Source organism: Notolepis coatsorum (genome assembly GCF_963971535.1).
Source record: "Notolepis coatsorum genome assembly, chromosome: 18".
Classification (NCBI taxonomy): domain Eukaryota; kingdom Metazoa; phylum Chordata; class Actinopteri; order Aulopiformes; family Paralepididae; genus Notolepis; species Notolepis coatsorum.
Window position 1 is genome coordinate 23206886 of NC_140182.1, and position 19826 is coordinate 23226711.

Here is a 19826-nt window from a genome sequence, read left to right on the forward strand (position 1 = left end):
AGTGGAGTGCAACTCGCCCGAAATCCACCAGGCGGCGGTATTGAGGCGTTGCAATATCAGATAGGGTCCAGCTGGCTCCCGGAGCCTTACTGGATGAATTATGAATGCCAATAGCGAATAAAGGAAATAACAATCATAAAAACGAGTAAACTGGACTTCCGGTTTGAGATGTTCGGGTAAGCGGCCATAGAAAAGAGCTCCCGGTCAAAGAATATCGAAAAAAGGAAGTAAAACTATCTAAAACAAAATAAAAAGTGACAATTCAAGGATATAAGAGAAAAGGAAGGATGAACATGAGAAAAAGTGAGAGAAAAGCGATCCCAGAAGAAGTACAAACACCGGAGGAAAGTTATCGACACGAGGAGATGACGCAGGAGGTAATTCAAGCTAGCATGACGCAGGGCGACAGAGCAGAGATGCCCACCTGGGTAGCGGAGCTACAAGCTAGCATACAGACTAGCATGCAAGCTAGCGCAATAGATAACCAAGCTAACACACAGAACATCCAGAACAACATCGACAGACTCAGGGAAGAATTAAAGAAGGGTCAGGACGAGCTCAGAGAAGAAATAAATAAGACTCGAGACAATTGATGGAAAACTACAGGAACAAGAGAAAGACATAAGGATGCTAGAAGACAGGACAGCTGAAACGGAGGAATGGAATACAGAAATACAAGAAATTCTAACGGCGACGCTCGAACAACAAAACATGTTGAGAGAAAAGCTAACGGACTTGGAGGGGAGGTCGAGGAGAAATAATATACGAATATGGGGACTGAGAGAAGGGATAGAAGGAGACTCGATGACCAAATATGTAGACAACCTAATTCGAGGAGAATTGGAAATGTCAGACCTCGACGAGATAGGGATTCAAAGGGCACACAGGACCCTAGCGCCGAAGCCACAGATAAACAGACCACCGAGAGCAGTTAGTTAATTTCTTGAAATTCAAAGTAAAAGAAAACATTCTCAGAGCAGCCTGGCAGACGAAGATGGAGGTGGAGGGGCAGAGAATAAACTTCGACCATGACTATACAACAGAGGTGGCTGTAAAACGTCGGAGCTATGTTCAGATAAAAAAAGACTCTGAAAGAGAAAGGAATCAGATTTCAATCACCAATGACCACGCTGAAGGTCCATTGGAAAGAAGGCATAAAGGTGTACAACGACGTGCGGGAAGCGACGAGGGACATGAACCGGAGAGGATGGAAGGTGCCGGGAGGAGAAGAAGAGAGACCGACGCTGATGCAGAGGTTGGAGAAGGCGAGAAGATGGACCAGGGTCGAGGGACGAGGAAGATGAGAGGAGGATGGGAAGGTGAAGGAGATCTGAACCGATTCAAAGCGGTTCAACTGAGAAGAAAGACGAAAAGACACGGAGAAGGGGAACAGAGAGGAGACGAAAGGGGACACGTGATCCAAGGAAGGATAAGTAAAATACACATTAGACTGGTATACATGTGACACACAGAATACAAGTAAATGCAAACATGAAAAGGACTTATGCAATGAGAAGATGGTAAAGACAAGTACATACGAGATAATTATACCAAAAGTTATAAAAAAGGACATGGAGATTCAAGAGATATACAGTATTGAGGCGGACATGAAAGAACCACAGGATTACACGTGACACATAATACAAATAGACGGGAACATGAAAGTGACTAATGCAGAGCTTATGACCGGGAGCTCGGAGGTCGCACACAGAACGAGCTGGACATGTATAGTGCGCATATTTTTGCCACTAGGGGGAGCCCTCTCACTAGAAGAGCCACTACTCCCCACCCGCCAGCGGGGGAAAGAGGGATACGACTGAGTCCCTCAACTACCATGGAAGTTCCAAGTGTTAATTATGTTAATAATGTTTATTATGGTTATATGTATGTAAATCAGACAGGGATAGCAGTGGCTACAACCACAAATATTATTTTATGTGACATGGGTAGAACGGGAGAACATTTGGAAAATAAATATGACACAAGTTAAGGGTATCAAAATGATGTCGTTGAATGTTAATGGTATGAATAGTCTAGGGCTGACCCCTATTAGTCGATTAGTCGACTAATCGGTCGAAAGGAGCCGTAGTCGATTAGCCAACCTCTTAGTCGAATACAAAAATATATATATTTATAATAAAAAAAATATATATATTTTTTTATCATTCTTTCCAAAAGAAAAGAGGCATAGAAGCGTGGCTAACGCTAATGGCACGCATACCAGAGGCTAACTGCCTACGAAAACAGGCACAGAGGCACTGAAAGAGGATTTCACCCATCTAATGAACACACTAGACTAGACAAATATCAAGATGTATCCATCAGTGGACCAATTGCATGCTTTTGCAGAGGACAAGAAGCCTTAAGTCGACTCCTTCAGACATTAAGCACCCCCCACAGCCCAAATGGAATGATAAAAAAAATAAAAATAAAAAATTATATTATACTATTATTATTATTATTATTATTTTTTGACCAATAGTCGACTAACAGCACATTTTGGCCAATCATAGTCGACCATCTAAATCCTTAGTCGGGAACAGCCCTAGAATAGTCCGATCAAAAGGAGTAAGGTGATGACAAAACTAGATAGAGAATACACACATTATTCGCATCCACACACAACATATTCAAGGATAGACTATTTTCTAATGACAACAGGGGACAGATACAGGGTAGAAGACTGCAGGATAGGGGTGACGGACATATCAGACCATAGCGCAATATATCCGACAGTGAATCTTAAAAGTAGGCGGAGAAATACAGTTTGGAGACTGAGGTTTGGTTAATGAAGTAAAAGGAGACATAATTAGATACAGAGAAGAAAATGATAATGGAGAGGTAGACCCAAACATTTTATGGGATGCACTAAAGGTAGTAATACGTGGAAAATGTATAGCAAAGACGGCATTACTCAAGAAGGCCAGAATAGAGACATACCAGAACTTGATAAAGAAACTGAAAGAATTAGAGAAAGAACACCAAAGCTCAAAGAACCAAAAGACACTTAGAGAGGTAAAGGAAGTTAGAGGAAAGATAAACAAAGAACTGCTGACAGAAATAGAGAAGAAAGCTAGATACATGAAACAGACATACTATGAAGGAGGACCGAGAGCGACCAGACTTTTAGCTAGACGAATCAGGACACAACAAAAACTGAACACAATACACACAATAAGGGACACGAACACAAACAAAATACTAAGAGAACCAGCTGAAATAGAGAAGACATTTGAAGAATACTATAAGAAACTATACACACAACCGATAGCGGCAGGAGAAGAGGAGATAGAATTTTTTAGGAAAATTAGATCTACCATCGATAGGGAAGGAACAGAATGAAATATTAAACGCAGAGATTACAGAACAAGAAGTGGGGAATGCGATCAGTAAAGCAAAGAGCAGTAAGTCACTGGGTAGCGACGGATTCCCCTCTGAATTCTACAAAACATTTAGACAGGAACTGAGCCCCATATTAGAAGCAGCATTCAGACACACGATGAAAGAAGGTACAATGCCACCTTCATGGAAAGAAGCCATAATTACTACAATTCCAAAAGAAGGGAAAGATAGAGAACTATGTAGCAGTTTCAGACCTGTGTCCATACTTAATGTAGATTACAAGATGTATACATCAATAATATCCAAAGGATTTGAGACATTTATGACATTATGATATTATAGACGAAGACCAGACCGGATTCATTAAAGGAAGACAGACACAGGATAACATAAGGAAGACAGTGCAGGTGGTAGAGGAGATACAAAAGGAAGGAGGAAGTGCAGTATTAGTTAGCCTAGATGCAGAAAAAGCATTCAACAGTGTAAGCTGGATATTTCTATATAAAGTATTGGAGAAATTTGGATTAGACAAAAACGCTATGAAAACAATTAGGGCATTATATCAAGAACCGACGGCAAGGATTAAGGTAAATGGTAGTCTGACGGACCGGATTAAACTAGAGAGAGCTACCAGACAGGGTTGTCGTCTTTCGCCGACACTCTTCAATGTATTCATCAAACCACTGGCTCAACTAATTAGACAGACAAAAGACATTAAAGGGGTGGAGATAAGGGGAACAGAACATAAATTGGGACTGTTCGCAGACGACGTGATAGTATACAGGTGCAGCTCGATAAATTAGAATATCGTGGAAGTTATTTTATTTCAGTAATTCAATTCAAAAAGCGAAACTTTCGTAGATTATAGATTCATTAAACACAAACTGAAATATTTCAAGCCTTTATTTGTTTTAATTTTGATGATGTACAATATGTACAATGATAGAAGGAGGGGAGATGCAGACTCTACAAAAACTTTAAGAAAGATTCGGACTAGAGAATAGAGACCACTTTAGATATTTACAGATTAGAGATTACTATAACAAAGAAATAAAACAAGACAGAGACAAAGAACAGAATGGGGTAATTAAGATAATGGTAAAATCATATGAAGGAAGGAAGGGGAGGGTTATATCAGCACTATATCAGGCAATAATGGACAGTAAGGAAATTACAACCTTGTATATAAAAGAAAAGTGGGAGAAAGAGTTAGAAATAGAGATAACAGAGGAGGAATGGTATAACACATGTAAAATACAACAATCAACCACAGGATCAAGGATATGGAGGGAGTTTGGGTGGAAAAACATAATTAGATTCTTTATAACACCAGAAATACAGGGCAAGTACACACCAGCACAGAAACCATGTTGGAGAAAATGTGGACAAGAATTAGCTAACCATACACACATATTCTGGGGTTGTCAGAAAATAAGAAACTATTGGGAAGAGATAGGAGAGATAATAAATGAAATAGTAGGATATGAAATACCCCAGACAGGTCTAGTACTATACTTAGGGAACTTGTCACAGAAAGACATTCAGGGAGAAGACAAATATTTGATTAAAATACTATTAGTAGCAGCCAAGAAAGCACGGACTAAGCTGTGGTACAGGGTAGAAGCACAGACGAAGGAACAATGGACAGAGATAATAGAGGGGATACAGGAAATGGAGAGAATCACACATATGCTGAGGCTGCAAGAGGAGAAATTTTAGTCAAAATGGGAAAAGTGGGAGGAATATAGGAAGAAAAGGAACGACATCACAGAAGGATGAAAAGGAAACAAGAAAATAAATTGAAATGTAAATAAACAATGTAAAGATAGAAATGACCAAATTTCTGTTTTCTTTTTGATATTATAATTTTTTCTTTATTGTCTCTGTCTGTCTGTATTTGTATTTTGTACCTGGAAGACCAAATGATCTAATGTTAACACTTTGGTTGCCTAAGGTTAAATTAATGATATACCATAGATTGCCAGCGCTATTTGTCTATGGAGAAAGTCCCCTTCTTTGCAGGGCTATAACTTTTTAAATTCTATTGCTACATTGCCATTATTAGGGCCCATTCAAAGTCCTATATGTATTGTTCATTGTGTAGCAACGTTAAACTTTTTCATTCACATATTCATAGTAAAGTATGGTCTAATGTATAAGTATGTTTTCATCTCTTTCTGCAGCTTTCTCCAGAACGTGATATATAGCCCCAAATGCATTATATTGATGATGAAATACAGTTTGATGGCAATCAGCGCGATATAAAAAATTCCAACTAGACGTACTTCTAGAAGTTACTACACGTCATCTGATGTTGACCGGATGGGCGAGGGGGCGTTTATAATTCCATGGGCAGCGTTATACCAATCATCTAATGTGGGTCAAATGTTGATAATATCAGTTATTATCGAAGACGGTAACGTTACACGCTGAAACTCACCCCAGTCTCCGCGCGCCGTTGGGCGATCATCGTCGAGTAGAAATTTTATCATTATGGGATATATTATTACCCGGTCCATCTCCAGCTTGTATAATGGTATATACGTCCAAATCATGTTGTTTATCGAGTTATTGGCAATCGATCGCTATGTAGTGTGACGAGCTAGAGTGCCGGAACCTATCCCGAGTGGCCGGAAGCAATACGGACATCTAGCACAACCTCTACTGCGCTTCCTGTTAAGCGGTTGCGCGATCGGCCACCAGATGGCGCTCCTGAACCGCCAGAGAGCTCAGTGGGTCCTGCTGGTGTATCTCAGGCCAGCGGAGGGACATTATGAATCCGATCGCAGATTTTTGAAATATTGATATAAAGACGACGTACAGCGTCCCCCGGCAACTTTAGCATGGCCAGCAAAGACGTCTAAAGACGGCTCCCGGCAGTCAAAGTGTTAATATTCACTGATGATGTTGTTTGTAGAAAAAAAAAAAAAAATGTAACGAATAAACTCGTTGTTGTCGTTGTTAGATTGGCGGGCAATAACGAGTAAACTCGTTTTTGGCGCAGGATGTGTTAAGAGCCCACAGCGTCGGCGCAGACATCCAAGTGAAACTGAGGGTCGTCTCAGAAACAGACATCTAAGTGAAGTGACATCACAAACCGAGGGTCGTCTCAGAGACAGACATCTAAGTGAGGTGACATCACAAACCGAGGGTCGTCTCAAGAGACAGACATCTAAGTGAGGTGACATCACAAACCAAGGGTGGTCTCAGAGACAGACATCTAAGTGAGGTGACATGAATGAATGAATGATTTTATTTCGGTCTTCTTTTATAAAGCATAGTAGTATAAAAAAATAATAATAAAAAAAAAAAAATTACCGAAAAGGTGTAGGCTGAAGCCCAGGCTTATAATTGCCTACCCTTTTTACATTACATTATTTACAAAAAATTATTTAAATACAAAAAGAAACATAATTCAGTACATCATTTAGCAAAGGTTACAAAAGTTTTATAGTTTTATGTACAAAACTTATACACATTTGCTTATTTTAAATTTTTATATCCTTTTTTCTTTTTCCCCCCCTTTGTCACTATTTGAATACAGTTATGTTATAGATCAAATATAATTAGGATAATAATAAGGTTTTATATTTATGTATCACTTTATATTTGAGTAATTTCTTAAATGTATGTAGCGAACTACACATTTTTACTTCTTTGTCGATGTTATTCCATAGTTTTGCCCCTTTAACAGATATACATACAACTTTTTATATTTGTTCTTGCCTTTGCGATATTAAATACACAAGTCCCCCTAAGTCTATACCGGCTCTCTAGTTTGGAACAACTCCTGAATGTAACTTGGAAGTGAGGCTTGTCTCAGAGACAGACATAATGAGGAGACAGATCACTGTGGTAGTTTCCAATGGGGACGTCCATAACACTGAACAAAAGAAAAATATTCAGAGAGTCATTAAACGTGACATGGTTTTACATAGAGTACATTTATAATTCACTGCATCCTGAGGCGAAATGTCAGTTAATAAATAAAGAGATGTTAAATATGAAAGAATCTCTCTGATGTCTGGCTTTAAGAGAGTGCCGGCCTTGTTCACAAACACTGAGCCAACTGTCCTGGTCTCCTCTTCAGGATCTATAAATACATTGATGATTCAGCAACCAGCCTTTATGGTCTAATTTGAAATGAGTATTTTACTTCCTGAACTGGAACACGGCAGAGAGGCATTCCCCTCTCCAAAGGCTCTACTACACTCTAACTGAGAGAGAATCTTCAACTAATGCTGGCTGAGCCGGGGCAGTTATCTACTGGACAGACACTCGGAGACACCAACCTGGCTGAGCCGGGGCAGTTATCTACTGGACAGACACTCAGACACACCAACCTGGCTGAGCCGGGGCAGTTATCTACTGGACAGACACTCAGACACACCAACCTGGCTGAGCCGGGGCAGTTATCTACTGGACAGACACTCAGACACACCAACCTGGCTGAGCCGGGGCAGTTATCTACTGGACAGACACTCAGACACACCAACATGGCTGAACCGGGGCAGTTATCTACTGGACAGACACTCAGACACACCAACATGGCTGAGCCGGGGCAGTTATCTACTGGACAGACACTCAGACACACCAACCTGGCTGAGCCGGGGCAGTTATCTACTGGACAGACACTCAGACACACCAACATGGCTGAGCCGGGGCAGTTATCTACTGGACAGACACTCAGACACACCAACCTGGCTGAGCCGGGGCAGTTATCTACTGGACAGACACTCAGACACACCAACCTGGCTGAGCCGGGGCAGTTATCTACTGGACAGACACTCAGACACACCAACCTGGTTGAGCCGGTAGCAAGTCAGCTACATTGTACAGAAATAGAACATTCCAGGAGGCTCACTGCTCTATGTTTGATCCATGTATTTATAACACAACGTTGTTGGCTTATGAGGTGCTTTGCATGTTAGTGCTCGTCATTCAGACGAGCAAGGACCAGGCTGACACCTGTACCTCCAGGCTGACACCTGTACCTCCATCTGTACCCCCAGTCTGACACCTGTACCTCCACCTGTACCCCCAGTCTGACACCTGTACCTCCAGGCTGACACCTGTACCTCCACCTATACCTCCAGGCTGACACCTGTACATCCAGGCTGACACCTGTACCTCCACCTGTACCTCCAGGCTGACACCTGTTACCTCCACCTGTACCTCCAGTCTAACACCTGTACCTCCACCTCTACCTCCAGTCTAACACCTGTACCGCCACCTGTACCCCCAGTCTGGTATGAGAGGCTCCCTCTCTCAGCAAAAGTAAATATTTAAAGTAAAATAAAATAAAGTATAGCCACCTCTGTGTGGGCGAGGACATGGAGGGGAAGGTGAAGAGCTGGTCCCCGGACGAGGAGTCCACCAGGTCGGGCATGCCGGGTGAGGTGCTGACGGTCTCCTTCTGCACCAGCTCTGGGTCCAGGATGTACAGCTCGTCCTGAGAGATATCCGTCACGTAGTTCAAGTGCTCCTGGAGATGGAGGTCAGGAACACAGGGGAATGTCAGGTGAAATGTCCCCATATAAACATGAACCATAGGAAGAAATACAGTATTCCTGTGTTTGTTTGTTTTCTTCATACACACTGCTAATATAGAGATATACCATAGAAATACTCACCCTAGCATTCCTGTAGTCAGTGGAATATTATAGAAATGTATGGTAAATCACTATAGGATTCCTGTGGTTCTACCAGAGAAATTATATGTTTCTCTAGCAAAATCACTGTAGTATTTCTATAGACAGTTTCCAATTTCAAACATAAACATTCAAAATTAGTCCAAGACTATTTCCTATTGCGGTGCGAGGAGTATAAAGCTTGTATACCAATAATGTAAAAAACTAAACACACTGGTGTTCATTAGATAAACAAAACTAAACACACTGGTGTTTATTAGATAAATAAAACTAAACACACTGGTGCTGGTGTTCATTAGATAAACAAAACTAAACACACTGGTGTTCATTAGATAAACAAAACTAAACACACTGGTGTTCATTAGATAAAAACAACTAAACACACTGGTGTTCATTAGATAAACTAAACTAAATACACTGGTGTTCATTAGATAAACAAAACTAAACACACTGGTGTTCATTAGATAAACACAACTAAACACACTGGTGCTGGTGTTTATTAGATATCCAGAAATAACAACCAGACAGGCTTATAAAAACACTTCTGTTGCGATCATACGGTACCTGCGCACGGTCTATCCTGTAGAAGCGATCTGCCGTCGTGCCTGAAAAAAGAAAAGAAGAAGTTACAGATCTACTGTGGGGTTCTACTAAAGCCTGCTACACAACAGATCTACTGAAGCCTGCTACACAACAGATCTACTGAAGCCTGCTACGCAACAGATCTACTGAAGCCTGCTACGCAATAGATCTACTGAAGCCTGCTACGCAACAGATCTACTGAAGCCTGCTACACAACAGATCTACTGAAGCCTGCTACACAACAGATCTACTGAAGCCTGCTACACAACAGATCTACTGAAGCCCGCTACACAACATCACCTTCATGGCTGCATAATGAAACAAGGAGGAAGTAACCAGTGTGACGACATCTTCTACTTACAGTCCAGGAAGCACCACTTCGGGGAGAGCTTTTGAGAGGACAGACCGTCACTCTCAGGCTTCCTCTGGTCACCCTCCTGGAAGAAGACAGAAGAGAGCTGTGAAAACCTGTTTCCTTCCCTGACGTTCTACTTCTAATGTCACAGCAACCTCTTCAATGTTAAAGGTGCAATAGATGAATGTTATCTATAGCACCTTTAACCTGTAGGCCTATTTTCAGAAATTTCGCCTAAAGGTACATGCCTAAGTAAATGGACGATTGCTCCACTTCTACACGGTCAATTTGCATGTTCTTGGTATCTAGGAACATCTAGGGACCTGGGGGTATGTATTCCCAGTGTCAGAAATATTGTGTCCGTTACTAGGCTTGAGTAAATTGTAATGAAACAAAGGAAATATAAATTATGATTTTCTTTTGCATCTTTGCCGGTGAATAACACCATGTTATAATTGTGCCGCATGATCCGACCTCGCTCACTGAGCTCATTCAGCACCTTCTTGAGATCAAGTGTACAAAAAAATCTAAGCAAATGAATAAAGGGAAGATGATTAAACAGAAGGATTTGTAGATACAGTAATAAATTATAATCCATTTTAATTATAAATTCAGATTTGACCTTGAACTTGACCTTATTATGGCCAAATCATACATCTATGGGTAGGGAAAAGGCTCCTCTTTCCATCTGGATTTAGTCATGTCCTCACGGTTTTACGATAGATATAATTAGCATTTTTTTTCTCTATAAATTCTTATTTTTCAGGCAATCTTAAAAACATCGGTAAAAATGAAAATATACACTTGGACTGCTGTTTTGATAGGGTTAAAGTGGAAATGAAGCAGTGAGCATAAATACATATTCATAGCATCACATTAGTATTTAGATAAGCCACAGAAGAAGTCACGTTATAAAAATAAGCAGTTTCTAAGAAAAAACGATTTGTTGTGTACATTTCTGAAGCATTTAGCATTATGGGCGCGGCCATTTTGTTGCTGACGTCATACCGTGGCTTGGGTGTATACACTCTGGTTAGCTGCCTATATTGAATGGGTCGGTCAGCAAATAAAATGTTGCCTACAAAACAACGGGACCGCGGTGGTTCTGTTTGTATTGCTCCTGGCTGTTCAAACTAATTTTACCATGTGAGAGAGAGGAAAGTTGGTTAATTTCCACAAACTACCAGTGAAAAAAACAGTGTTGTTGACATGTTGGCTCGGGCTGCCTGCACCCAGACGGCGCGACCAGCCTGTTGTACAGGGAAGGAGCATCTGCAGCGAACACTTCATTGCCTCGGATTATGTTGTTGGGGTGGGATGTTTGTCCAGAAGACCACTAATCAGCTGAAGCCGGACGCGGTTCCCTCGGTCTTCGACAGACAGACCGGCGTTAGCTCTCGGGAGCTAGTTGGCACCAGCCGGGGCCAGGCGTTAGCTCTCGCTAGCTAGCGTTAGCAACCGGAGCGTCGCGGAGCATTCAGCCTGCTGGCTACACAGCTTGTGTAGCCAGCAGGCTGAATGCTCCGCGACGCTGGTTGAAGTGGGTCTAGGTAGCCAGCAGGCTGAATGCTCCGCGACGCTGGTTGAAGTGGGTCTAGGTAGCCAGCAGGCTGAATGCTCCGCGACGCTCCGGTTGCTAACGCTAGCTAGCGAGAGCTAACGCCTGGCCCCGGCTGCTGCCAACTAGCTCCCGAGAGCTAACGCCGGTCTGTCTATCGAAGACCGAGGGAACCGCGTCCGGCTTCAGCTGATTAGTGGTCTTCTGGACAAACATCCCACCCCAACAACATAATCCGAGGCAATGAAGTGTTCGCTGCAGATCCTCCTTCCCTGTACAACAGGCTGGTCGCGCCGTCTGGGTGCAGGCAGCCCGAGCCAACATGTCAACAACACTGTTTTTTTCACTGGTAGTTTGTGGAAATTAACCAACTTTCCTCTCTCTCACATGGTAAAATTAGTTTGAACAGCCAGGAGCAATACAAACAGAACCACCGCGGTCCCGTTGTTTTGTAGGCAACATTTTATTTGCTGACCGACCCATTCAATATAGGCAGCTAACCAGAGTGTATACACCCAAGCCACGGTATGACGTCAGCCATGACGTCAGCAACAAAATGGCGGCGCCCATGTTGAAAACAGGGATATTATATTATATTTTTCAGACAAATAAGATAGATTTCACATTTGATTATAGAACCCTGTCTTACACAAGGTACACAACAAACAAACTAGGATCACATTGCTCACTGCTTCATTTCCACTTTACTATTGGTTACATTTGAAAAATAAACACAACATTGACCTCTTAACACTTTGACTGCCTGGACACGTCTTTAGACGTCTTTGCTGGCCATGCTAAAGTTGCCGGGGGACGCTGTACAGCGTCCTTATATCAATATTTCAAAAATCTGCGATCGGATTCATATCCCCCCTCCGCTGGCCTGAGATCCACCAGCAGGACCCACTGAGCTCTCTGGCGGTTCAGGAGCGCCATCTGGTGGCCGATCGGCGCAACCGCTTAACAGGAAGCGCAGTAGAGGTTTTGCTGGTCGGCCATATTACTTCCGGGCACTCGGTATAGGTTCCGGCACTCTAGCTCGTCACACTACATAGCGATCGATTGCCAATAACTCGATAAACAACATGATTTGGACGTATATACCATTATACAAGCTGGAGATGGACCGGGTAATAATATATCCCATAATGATAAAATTTCTACTCGACGATGATCGCCCAACGGCGCGCGGAGACTGGGGTGAGTTTCAGCGTGTAACGTTACCATCTTCGATACTAACTGCTTTTATCAACATTTGACCCACATTAGATGATTGGTATAACGCTGCCCACGGAATTATAAACGCCCCCTCGCCCATCCGGTCAACATCAGATGACGTGTAGTAACTTCTAGAAGTACGTCTAGTTGGAATTTTTTATATCGCGCTGATTGCCATCAAACTGTATTTCATCATCAATATAATGCATTTGGGGCTATATATCACGTTCTGGAGAAAGCTGCAGAAAGAGATGAAAACATACTTATACATTAGACCAGTGATTCCCAACCTGGGGTCCGCGGACCCCTGGGGGTCCGCCAGGGGGCGCAGGGGGTCCGCCAGACCACAGATGATTTGAGGTCTTTTTTTTTTTTTTTTTTTTTTTATATTTTTTTTATCATCAGAAGCATGAATAGTCTCTCCACTACAATAAAAAAATAAAGATAAATAAATAAACATCTAGACATGATTTTTGAATGTTAACAGTAGGCTACCGGGTAGCCGCTAAAACGTGAATCAGTTGACTGTATCACTTTCTGTAGCTAGCCTAGCACGCTAGTTAACTTTCTCGGCTCGTCTGCAGTCAGCCGCCAGAGGCGAAAATGTGTGACAAACGAAAAGGAGATGATGGCAGCTCATCTGCAAAAAAAGTTAGGACCTACAGCAATCGCGAAAATTACATCACCATGGGCTTCACTGAGGGACCAGACAAACGACCTGAGTGTGTGATTTGTGGAGAAAAGTTGGCAAACTCGAGCCTGAAGCCCAGCAAGCTGAAGAGACATCAGGCGTCTAAGCACCCAGAAACCGTTGGGAAGGATCCAGACTTTTTTCGGAGGAAAGAACAGTCTCTCAAGGCGAACAAGCCTGTTGATGTTAGAGTAGCGTGGAGCAGGGGTGGCAGTGATTTACAGAAGGCTACCGAAGCCTCCTTTGAGTGTTCGCTTTTAATTGCAAAAGCAAAGAAACCGCACAATATTGGCGAGCAGCTCATCAAACCAGCCTGCATCAAAATGGTTTAGAAACTGTGCGGCCCACAGGTGGCGGATAAACTAAAATCAGTACCACTCTCGAACAATGTAGTGAAATACCGAATTGATAAGATGTCAAGTGATTGCGAGCAGCAGCTGTCAGAAAAGCTTAGAAAGGGTCCATTTGCCATACAACTTGATGAAACTACAACTGTCGCAGACGAGGCTGTGCTCATCGTTTATGTGCAATATATTGAAAATGAGGATCTGAAGCAGGACATTCTCATGTCAGTCAACCTTACTACCACCACTCGAGGTGAGGATATTTTTACTGCAGTGGATTCTTACTTCATTCAACATAAATGCAAACCGTTCACCATTAGGGCCTGATTTGAGAGGATGAATACAGGATTTGAATATTGGCCAAAATTTTTAAATACATAAGGTGCAAGATTAGATTTGTTGATTGAAGGCACAAGTCAAAGAAGCATAGTGGGTCTAATTATGATGCATATGCCTGTGTATAAGCAGTTTGTTATTAAAATGACAAAAAAAAGGTATTAAACCCAGCTAGGACAGATTCTCTCTGCTACTGATTGGAAATTCCTGTCTCATATTTAGTTTAATTTGTTGCATTGATTTGTTCCATAAATGCAAACCGTTCACCATTAGGGACTGATTTGAGAGGATGAATACAGGATTTGAATATTGGCCAAACATTTTGAAATGCATATGGTGCAAGATGAGATTTGTTGATTGAAGGCACAAGTTAAAGAAGCATAGTGGGTCTAATTGTGATGCATATGCCTGTGTATAAGCAGTTTGTTATTAAAATGACAAAAAAAAGGTATTAAACCCAGCTAGGACAGATTCTCTCTGCTACTGATTGGAATTTCCTGTCTCATATTTAGTTTAATTTGTTGCATTGATTTGTTCCATAAATGCAAACCGTTCACCATTAGGGCCTGATTTGAGAGGATGAATACAGCATTTGAATATTGGCCAAACATTTTGAAATGCATATGGTGCAAGATGAGATTTGTTGATTAAAGGCACAAGTCAAAGAAGCATAGTGGGTCTAATTGTGATGCATATGCCTGTGTATAAGCAGTTTGTTATTAAAATGAAAAAAAAAAAAAAGTATTTTATGGTATCTTATTAGGAGGGGGTCCGCGAATTTCATCAGAGATGTTTGGGGGTCCCTGGGGGGAAAAAGGTTGGGAACCACTGCATTAGACCATACTTTACTATGAATATGTGAATGAAAAAGTTTAACGTTGCTACACAATGAACAATACATATAGGACTTTGAATGGGCCCTAATAATGGCAATGTAGCAATAGAATTTAAAAAGTTATAGCCATGCAAAGAAGGGGACTTTCTCCATAGACAAATAGCGCTGGCAATCTATGGTATATCATTAATTTAACCCAAGGCAACCAAAGTGTTAACATCCAAGGGCCCTCTTGTGGACTGTTACGGACGGTGTCCTTATGTATATGTATAGAGGGAGTAATGTATAATATCTGTTGTGTATATATAGGCATGTTTTGTTTGTTGTCGTCTTGTCTCCCTACATATCCCCATTCTCAGGTGTCTCCCAGTCTCAGTTCCAGCAGCAGCTGGTCAATCACCATCTCACTCCAGCAACAGCAACAGGAGCAGCAGAGCTGAGGCTCATTAGCAATCAAGCTCCACACCCCTTCATATACCCCATTGTGTGCAGTGTTAGTTAGCTCCCTGGTTCATTGGTTGTGGTAACTATTCTGTGTCTTTGTGGGAGAGCTGGTACTTTGTAGAGCTGGTGAAGGCTCTGGCACTTTGTGCTGTTAGTTAGTTTAGGAGATATCTTTTGTGTTCAGCCTTATGGTAGAACTGTGGCTTTTGGAGCATTATTGTAATTGTAGAGCTGTGTGATTTTGAGTAGGACCTTTGGTGAATAGTTCTTTATTGGAATCCTTGTACTTTTGGTGTTTGTAGTATATTTCTGTATTAATGCCTTGTATATTTGTTCCCTTGTCACCCAGCCTATGGTGATTCCTTTTTCCTTGTGTATTAATCTTTTGTTTCGCACACAGGGACATTGAGGACAGGAAGGGGGGGGGGGGGGTTATTTACTTTTGGTATTTCATTTGGTGCCACTAGGTAGTCCTCCTTGCTCTCTGTGTTGCTGAGTTTTTTTTGTGTTTGTAAAAATAAATACTACGATTTGCGATGCGCCACTTTGCCGACCTCTAGCGGCTCGGGTGTGCATTTATTTGAATACAATATATATATATACTAGGGGTGGAACGGTTCACAAAATCTACGGTTCGGTTCGTATCACGGTTTTGGTCTCGGTTTTTCGGTTCGGTTCGATACGTTTTTTTTATTTATTTTTTTAACACTCCAAAAATACCATACACCAGCATAAAATATATAGCCTAAAAATAATCCAACTTTTCAGTTTTTCTCAAGGACGTAGTAATCATGCAAAAACTGAAAGAATGAGGCAGTTTGACATCAGGCACATTATTTTGACAGTGAAGGTTATAGCTAGGAGAGAGAGGGGCGGCATTGCTGATTTAAACATGCTTCTCATTTATTTGGTAAAAAAAAGGTTTACCTTTAATAATGACTAAACTGACTGAAAAATATAGGCAACATTTGTCAAAGTATTAACTTAGTGCAAACAAACAAAATCACAAAGTATGAATATGCTCAACCAGCACTAGACTTTCCGTCACTGTTATTTAAAATAAATAAATCATGTGTACTAAATATATATTTACTTTTTAATTGCATGAAACATTATGAAGTATTCTCTTATGCCGCTTTTCACTGCATGGTACCTAATCGACTCGCTTTTGCTATTTGAGTGTCCTGGTAGCCGTATTTGAAGTGACGTCACACGAGGAAGTAAATACCGTAATTCCTCTAATAGTAACCGGTATTCAATTAAAAACCGGGTCTCTATTAATGACCGGGTGCGCTGTTGAGCTAAGCAATTATAAGCCGGCCTCCTAATACAAGCCGGGTATATTTTGTTATTGTTGTTATATGCTGGCCTGGCTGTGCAGTAAATACCATATAATGGTATGGTGTTATTGTTTACCAAGAGAGTAAGCCTACCTCAGAATTGTATAAAACGAAGTTATTATTATTATTATTATACCAGTATTGTGATTGCACTATTTTACTTTATTTTACTTTTTTTGACTACCTGTAATTGCACTGTTTACTACTGTATTTCATACAGTACTTGGTTTCAATAAATGAACCCAGTACATTTTACTGGGTTCAAACTGACACAAAATGTTGATTTATTCATTATGATCTGTTTGAAAATTAGAAATATAGGCCTCTCTCTTATACATGCCTCCTCCTAATACAAGCCTGGTATCCGCTACAGTTGAAACAAATACAAGCCGGAGTTACTATTAGAGGAATTACGGTAGTCAACAGTAACACTGCGTTGGAAGGAGAAGCCCTGATGATATACTATAAACCAGGGATCGGCAATAGGCACAACATTCACAACATTCTCACACACAGGACATTGTTGCCACTTACATCCAGCCCCTCACCCCACGTCTATGTATTCTAACCACAGACAATCTGAATTGTTAGGGTCCTTTGGGGGTAAAGTAATCTGCTTAGTCCCTGGTGCCCAAACACACTGAGTCCCTGAACAAGTCCCTGGTCCCACAGTGCAAACACACCAAGTCCCTGAACAAGTCCCTGAACAAGTCCCTGAACAAGTCCCTGGTCTCCACAGTGCAAACACACTGAGTTCCTGAACAAGTCCCTGAACAAGTCCCTGGTCTCCACAGTGCAAACACACTGAGTCCCTGAACAAGTGGCTGAACAAGTCCCTGAACAAGTCCCTGGTCTCCACAGTGCAAACACACTGAGTCCCCAAACAAGTCCCTGAACAAGTGGCTGAACAAGTGGCTGAACAAGTCCCTGGTCTCCACAGTGCAAACACACTGAGTCCCTGAACAGGTGGCTGAACAAGTCCCTGAACAAGTGGCTGAACAAGTGGCTGAACAAGTGGCTGAACAAGTGGCTGAACAAGTCCCTGAACAAGTCCCTGGTCTCCACAGTGCAAACACACTGAGTCCCTGAACAGGTGGCTGAACAAGTCCCTGAACAAGTGGCTGAACAAGTGGCTGAACAAGTCCCTGAACAGGTCCCTGGTCTCCACAGTGCAAACACACTGAGTCCCCGAGCAAGTCCCTGAACAAGTCCCTGAACAAGTTCCTGAACAAGTCCCTGGTCTCCACAGTGCAAACACACTGAGTTCCTGAACAAGTCCCTGAACAAGTCCCTGGTATCCACAGTGCAAACACACTGAGTCCCTGAACAAGTGGCTGAACAAGTCCCTGAACAAGTCCCTGGTCTCCACAGTGCAAACACACTGAGTCCCCAAACAAGTGGCTGAACAAGTGGCTGAACAAGTGGCTGAACAAGTGGCTGAACAAGTGGCTGAACAAGTCCCCGAACAAGTCCCTGGTCTCCACAGTGCAAACACACTGAGTCCCTGAACAGGTGGCTGAACAAGTCCCTGAACAAGTGGCTGAACAAGTGGCTGAACAAGTCCCTGAACAGGTCCCTGGTCTCCACAGTGCAAACACACTGAGTCCCCGAGCAAGTCCCTGAACAAGTGGCTGAACAAGTCCCTGAACAGGTCCCTGGTCCCCACAGTGCAAACATGGCTTTTTATGCTGAGGAACAACCTAAATGTCCTCACATTCAAGATTGATCGTCAAGAGTCAGTCCTCACAAGTCTAGTAAAAACACACACACACACTTGTATTAACCCCTCCCTCTCCCAGTACCTCATCCATGTTGTCCTGCAGTCTCTCGATGTGAGAGCGGCAGGTCTCCAGGTCGCTGTCCCCGGGGACAATGATCACTCCCAGAGGAGAAGCTGGGAGACAGGAGGACAGGACAGAGAGATCACTTCAAGGCCAAAGCCCGCTTCACGCTTTCTTTGATTTAAATAAAAAGTATATTTTGTACAACTTCTTTTTAGTCTCCAGATTTTTTTTTTTTTTTTTTTTTAATCCAATGATTTAATGAGTTGAGGCCCTGTATAGGCCCATCTGGGTCTCTTGCCTCTACTCAGCACCTTTATACACTTTCTGTCATGGTAAATGTTTTTTACTGTTTTGCTGAAATGGTGCAAAAATAAATAAATAGAAAATGAGATTTTTACCTGTATAAATAAAGGTTTGAAATGAAAATATAAACTCACAGGCCTCCTTCAGTTTGTCCTTGTCGTAGTGCAGAGCCTCGTAGGCATGCATACTGATCCGACTCACTCGAATCTGCAGCTTCTCTGCCGAAATGGAATTCCTGATAAAGATTAGAGAGTATAGAGTATAGAGATTTTACTCTATACCAGATGTACCGGTAGAAGTCTACTTTTAGGCTTTTTCACATTTACAAAAGGTAACACAAAGCTAGTGAACTGCACGATGGAAAAATACATTTATAAAAGCTCTAATCTGGGGCATGGAGACTAACTCATTGAGCTGGGACATGGAGACTAACTCATGGAGACTAACTCATTGAGCTGGGACATGGAGACCAACTCATTTAACTGGGACATGGAGACTAACTCATTGAGCTTGGGCATGGAGACTAACTCATGGAGCTGGGGCATGGAGACTAACTCATGGAGCTGGGGCATGGAGACTAACTCATGGAGACGAACTCATGGAGACTAACTCATTGAGCTGGGACATGGAGACTAACTCATTGAGCTGGGACATGGAGACTAACTCATGGAGACTAACTCATTGAGCTGGGACATGGAGACTAACTCATTGAGCTGGGACATGGAGACTAACTCATGGAGACTAACTCATTGAGCTGGGACATGGAGACTAACTCATTGAGCTGGGACATGGAGACTAACTCATGGAGACTAACTCATTGAGCTGGGACATGGAGACTAACTCATGGAGACTAACTCATTGAGCTGGGGCATGGAGACTAACTCATTGAGCTGGGGCATGGAGACTAACTCATGGATACTAACTCGTGGAGCTGGGGCATGGAGACTAACCCATGGAGCTGGGGCATGGAGACTAACTCATGGAGACTCTCACTCATTGAGCTGGGGCATGGAGACTAACTCATGGAGACTCTCACTCATTGA

At 42.2% G+C, this 19826-nt stretch overlaps 1 protein-coding gene across 3 annotated transcripts in view; it reads right to left on the reverse strand.

The window, feature by feature from the left end:
* Positions 1-19826, reverse strand: part of dgkzb (diacylglycerol kinase, zeta b) — a 189632-nt gene that overhangs the window by 36638 nt on the left and 133168 nt on the right. For all 3 annotated transcript variants that reach the window (XM_084334853.1, XM_084334851.1, XM_084334852.1), the window contains exons 21-25: positions 18918-19018; positions 18499-18590; positions 9937-10012; positions 9558-9598; positions 8658-8827 (exon numbers count right to left, since the gene is read on the reverse strand). In XM_084334853.1, the coding sequence (XP_084190979.1) occupies positions 8658-8827; positions 9558-9598; positions 9937-10012; positions 18499-18590; positions 18918-19018 (480 nt within the window). The remainder of the gene's footprint in view (positions 1-8657; positions 8828-9557; positions 9599-9936; positions 10013-18498; positions 18591-18917; positions 19019-19826) is intronic.